General features: G+C 40.5%; 2 protein-coding genes across 2 annotated transcripts in view; one reads left to right on the top strand and one right to left on the bottom strand.

The window, feature by feature from the left end:
• Positions 1-223: 223 nt before the first annotated feature.
• On the top strand, positions 224-3,060 carry ATP5MC3 (ATP synthase membrane subunit c locus 3). Its single transcript, XM_035896176.1, has 4 exons — positions 224-404; positions 758-855; positions 1,226-1,419; positions 2,814-3,060. The coding sequence occupies exons 1-4, from the start codon at positions 224-226 to the stop codon at positions 2,926-2,928; spliced, it is 588 nt and encodes a 195-aa protein (XP_035752069.1). The 3' UTR covers positions 2,929-3,060.
• A 1,893-nt stretch (positions 3,061-4,953) lies between these two features.
• The window catches only part of LOC118452500, a 3,169-nt gene continuing 2,270 nt past the window's right edge, over positions 4,954-5,852 (bottom strand). Inside the window, exon 3 of the mRNA XM_035896175.1 lies at positions 4,954-5,834. Within this exon, the coding sequence (XP_035752068.1) occupies positions 5,542-5,834 (293 nt within the window). The 3' untranslated portion in view covers positions 4,954-5,541. The remainder of the gene's footprint in view (positions 5,835-5,852) is intronic.

The following is a 5,852-nucleotide window of genomic DNA, read 5'->3' as shown; positions in this document are numbered from 1 at the left end:
GGGCCAGGCTCTCCTTCCCGCCTCCTTGGCGTAGGCCAGGGCCCTTTGCCAAGGTGAGGGGCCTTCCCACACGGGCGGTGAAGGGGGAGGGCAGCGCAGCGAAAAGCTCTCGGGCCTGGTACGCTCAGCTCCTTGCTGTAGGTCAAACTCCAGCCTGTTGCTTGTCCTACGCAAGGCCGGGTTTTTTTGCCCTTGCAGAGACAAGGGACTATACTGCTTCAAAATGTCCCCTCCAGCCTGCAGAACGTCTTCGTTTTGCATGGTGCGGCCACAGATTTCCCCTGCAGGACGAGCTTTGTGCAAGAGCCGATATGACCTTAGGCTGCTGGAAGCCCAAGGACACATGCAGGCCGCTTGTGAAAGAGGATTCATTCATTTGCGCCTCGCTAGATTTAGAAGTCTAGGTTATGTCTGTGCAATTAACAACTTTGGAATTCATTTTGATGGGTTTTATTTTTTCATTTCAAGATGTGTATCCTGCCTGCTGGTCTGTCTGGCTTTTTTGTTGCCATTTTGCTACACTTTCTGTCAGTATAATGCATGTACAGGTTCATTGAATGATGTAGCTATTCGTAATGTCTCCTGGAAACAGTGCTATCAAATTGCATGGCAGTGTTTGCTTCTGTATTGTTTGTTGTATATCCATCTATGCAAAGATTGCTGTCTTTCAAGTAAGACAAATGGCTTAGTAGATAATAGCGTTATATTCTTACAGACTATTGTATAGGAACAGCTGTGATCAAACATTTTTTTATAGCCTTTTTCTTCCTCTTTCAGATCCGTGCTGGATCAAGACTCTTGTACAGACCAATTTCAGCATCTGTGTTGTCTAGGCCAGAGGTCAAGACTGGAGAGGTACCTTATAAACAAAATTCTGTATCTTCCTAAATCACCTGGTGAGCCTAAATGTCCTCAACCTAGAGTTCATTTGTACTAACTCAAACATCTATAGTGTGAAACTTGCTTTAAGTCAAACACCTAATAATACTTGTTACTGTCTTGCTGTTTCCCCTGAGAAGTCTTTTACTTGTAGAGGTGATTGCTTTCATGTGGAACAGGTAACATTCTAAAGTTTCTAATTCTTAGTTATGGTCTCATCACTTGGAAGAGGAACTAGACATTGGATCTAACACAGCTTTGAAAGCTGCAGAATAACACTATCATAGTGGTTGTAGAAAATGGTCTGTGCCTGAATATAATGCTTTTTCATGTTTTGTTTTCTTAGGGCAACTCAACACTTAATGGGGCCCAAAATACTGTCTCCCGGCTAGCACTTAGAGAATTCCAGACTAGTGCTATCAGCAGGGATATTGACACTGCTGCCAAATTTATTGGTGCTGGTGCTGCCACAGTAGGTGTGGCTGGTTCTGGTGCTGGTATTGGAACAGTCTTTGGTAGTCTAATCATCGGTTATGCCAGGTAATCAATCTCTCTCTTACAAAAGTCTTAAATTGAATGCGGATGTATCTTGAGACAGCACCCCCAGATAAGCCAAGTTGTAGTAAGGATGATGGCACTGTAATAAATTCTGTTAATAATTACTATTAATGATAAACATGGCTAAATAGAACCATATGAAACTGTAGTATATTCATCAGTATGGCTGTATTGTTAAATTCAGAACTTTGTACACTCTACCTGGGGAAGAGACATGAAAGAAATGAGATCATCAGACGTGGTTAGTGTTTCAGTCACAATGTTTCAGTATTCAGTTCCAGAATGGAATTAAAATCTAGCCTGGATCTTCTCCCCTGTGAGAGGGGAGGAGAAGTCCTAAAGAGAAACTGTGTGAAAACTGATAATAAGTAACGTGAAGTTACATGCTTTAGACTTAGTAGCAGGATTGTTATTTAGAAATGTATGCTTAATTCATTTTCTAATATGTTCAGCTTTGCATCTTGGAATATGTAATTATCAAATAAGTAATCATTCCTTCTAGAAACCTGAAGGGGGTGAGGGTGGGGATTTTTATAGTAGGGTTGAACTTCCAGATAAGTTTACAATGTTCCTGTAGTGGGAATAGCTCACATGCTATCATGGAAGAGCAGAACTGATAGAGACATAAAAAAAGCTTTACTGGAGGTTTAATGTTCTTCATTACTCTTTCAACCTGTTAAGACTTAATTATTAAGTCTTATTTCTTAAAGATTTTTAAGCCCTACTGAAGACAAGGAAGTTCACTTTCTACTTGAAGAAACATAAGTGTTTTCAGTACAAAACTAATGTCTCCTTTTTTGAATTTGGCATGAATGGGCCAATAAGAGATTGTAGAACATTACTTCATAGCATTATGTTGAAGGGGTTTTTTTTCCCCTCTCCCACACACTTCTTGGAGGGATAATTCATTACATTTTTTGCAACAAATTGCTGTGTATTTCCTTTTTTGCTCTAGGTGGTTTCAGTTCCTGCATTTGGTCTGAGAGCTAATTAAAATGTTCTACACAAACTTCCTTGGAATATAGTTATAATGTCACAGATGTAAAATAAATATATAAAGCATAGTGCTGGTAGTTCCTGCATGGGAGGATGTAGAGAAGTCCAATTCAAAGCATATATGAATGTAGTCACAAAACCTGTGCTTATTTGGAAAAGTCATATACAATCTGCATAGCCTGAATCTAGTCTTAATTACCAAGTCATTTGCCTTCACTGAAACCCTTACTAAAAATTACTTCTTGGATTTACTGGATTTTCCTGTTACGGAATCTGTGGCAAGGAAGTGTGAGGTTCTGAATCTGTCAGAGACATTAAACTGTATGAAAAACATATTAACTGTAAAGATGAAAAGGTCTTACACCTTCGTTTTCTTTTAGAAATCCTTCTCTGAAGCAGCAGCTGTTCTCATATGCTATCCTGGGATTCGCCCTGTCTGAAGCTATGGGTCTCTTCTGTCTGATGGTTGCTTTCTTGATCCTATTTGCCATGTGAAAGGAGATCTGCCTGTAATATTGGCATTGGAATGTAACTCTGCATTTTATGGGACTCCCAAAATGTTGGTGTCATGGAAATTGATGCTGTTTCCAAAGTCATTTCATTAAAGATAACAACTTTAACTGTCAACCTGTTGCCTGCATTTATTATCTTTCTCGCTAGGATATCTGGAAGACCGCATCTTGTCATTCAGTCACCATGCGTTTCTCCTGATAATGACAAATCACATAGGACCCTTCCAACAATGACTTAGTCAAACATTTTACTTATTTATATATATGGGAGTGTAACTTGTTTGTTAAAATTAATGTGGCGTATCTTGGAAAGATCAAAGGATACACAGATTAAGTGTGAAAGGCTATACTGCTGGCCTTGTTCCTTCACTTGTTTCAAACTTACCCAGACTTGTTTCTGTGCACAATTTGGTTTTTTTCAGGCTAGCTGGCAGATAAGGTGTTCTGGCATCTCTTGATAAAAGGAGCTAAACACAAATCCATGAACAGTGATAGGAAAGTTGTCTCTGCATCAATTTTCAGTTATGCTATAAATTTTGAAGACCATGGTAAAAATTTTCCACTTGGTTCTGAGCGGTGTCCCAGTTGAACTAAACTAACTCCTGCTTTAGATTGGTCCAAGGCATTTAATTGCGGCACGTTGATATACACTTGCTTAGTTACTGCATTTGTGGCATCACCTAATTAAAAGGGAGAACATCCAGCTTCCCAATTTTGTGAAATCAGCCTTGCGTTATCTCCCAAATTCTTCAAAGAGCAGTAGGATCAAAGCATATTTAATAACAGCAGACCTGCAGCATCAAGCTTTGCTTCTCACAGTATCTGTCTTTTAACAGTCTAAATGCATTTATTGTGGTGTCTACACTTACAGCAACATACTCTGCTACCATACTAATCTGGTGGGGCTGTTGATAGCATCTCAAACTTCATTCAGAATATTAAATAACTGATCATTCAACAAATACAAGCTGAATTTTGGAAGAAGGTGAGCAAGCTTGTTACAAGCTCTGTCATCTTGCTGTTAAAAGGGTAATTACTGAATTAAATCTAGGAAACTTTTTACTGTAAGCTGCCTATCCCTAGGGAAATGGAGCATGCCTGCTGGCTCTCAGAGCAGTGCAAGGTGCAGGTAAGACCTTGGTTTTCATCTGAATTCAAATACCAAATTAGTGTTTATGTAGTCTAACTTGGACCTAGCATGAGAAGCTGCTTTCCCCATTCGTTCCTAGAGAAAACGGTCATCTTCTCGAAAGGATTAAGTTGTTACATGAACCCTTTTACATATCTGAGGTTTAGGGGTGTGGAATATGCAGCATCTTCAAATACTCATCTCTAGCACAGTGTTAGTAGTGCCTCATATGGAAGTGGGGTTTTTGGGGGGCGAGGGAGGGGTAGGAGATAAAGCATATTGCAGCTGTCTTCTGTGTGGTCTATGCTCGTGCTGTGGTTTTTTATGAACTTAGTATTTTCCCTTCTCTTAAGCTGTTCTGTTACAGAGCTGATACACAATGCATTATGCCCTGGATGAAAGGCAGATAACGATTACTAGAATTCTAGGCTAAAGGTCATCTCTGTACTGCTGTCCTTCTGGTGGGTGATGAACTTTGTTCGGTTCTTTCAGTACTGTAGAGCTCTGTGCAGGCATCTGAGGTAGCAATCCGTATTTCCTAATATCGTAGACTAGTCTCGTGGACTAGCTTAATTCAAGCTTCACATTTCCATACCACTGGCATTTGGTTAAACAAGGATCTTCAGACTCGTCTTGGTCAAGCCTAGCTCCAGCTCTGTTAATCATACTCACCAATTTGTTTATGTATAAAATGGTTCTGTTGAGTTACAATTGTGTGTTCGGTGTAGAGAGAAGTTCTGGCTAAGCTGTTGCTCCATAATGTCAGTAAGAAAGCTGCCTGAGTCACCATGAGCTACTTGAATCACTTTCAACAATGATTTCTAGATTTACATCCCATCTTCCCCCATGTGGTTCACCCTGTCAGTGGGTACCCTTTTCCCTATGATCAGCCTTGTCTGAAAGGCAGCAGACATCTCGGGTGACCCTGTATATAGATGTAAAGCCTATTTTATAGTAGCATTTCCCCAAGCTTGTTGCCTTTTGACTCATTCTGAGACCAGTGAACATGGGCCAAACCCAAGGAAAATTGCTATTAGCTTATGCCAATCTTGAAAGAATTGGATCTCAGTGTTACAGATACAGACTAAGCAAGGTCTTTCAAAACAGGGCAACAAACCTTCTCGCAGGGGATTATCCTCCTCATAGGCAACGAGGGGCTCATGAGCGATGGGCAGGTTTCCACATCCAAAGGATCGCAGGGCACATTGACTCCCTTTCTCTATTGCTCTATTTTTGCTGCTCTTGAAAAACAGCTTGGTTTCAGTGGTTACCTGAGCACTTCAACAGCTCTGTCAATGTGAGCGATCTTCCAAAAACTTACCAGTTTACCTAAAATGCCCACAAAAGAAACATCTATAGTTGTGTAAAAGACTAGATGTTCTGGGGTTTTTTTTTTTAAATAGTTCTTTGCAGTGATTGGGCAGCAGCAAGCTATCGAAAAGGACTCTTGAGCTTCTGTGTAAGAGTTTACATCAAATCTTTTTCATAGGTCAGAGAAACCAGATACAAAGTTCCATGAGGTGATACTGTAGGCTTCGCTTTCCTGAAACCTTTGGCAGTTTTTCTGACATGGACTGTGCTGACTGTCAGCTCTGGAAGATTCATGTTGTAGATTCTCCAGAGACTGTTCCATGTTTCAGTGTTGAAGATGGAGCCAGCTGGAGCAGAGATCTTCATTGCCACTGTAACTACTCTGCCTGCTGTCCCAGTAGATCCAACATTACTCCATCTGTGATAGCGACGTACACGGCACTGTTGTCCTAATGTGTAAGGAAGGA

The sequence above is a fragment of the Egretta garzetta genome, unplaced genomic scaffold, assembly GCF_000687185.1.
Source record: "Egretta garzetta isolate BGI_Z169 unplaced genomic scaffold, ASM68718v1 scaffold16, whole genome shotgun sequence".
NCBI classification, from domain to species: Eukaryota; Metazoa; Chordata; class Aves; order Pelecaniformes; family Ardeidae; genus Egretta; species Egretta garzetta.
The sequence above is the reverse complement of the archived record's forward strand: the minus strand, read 5'-3'. Positions and strand labels throughout refer to the sequence as shown.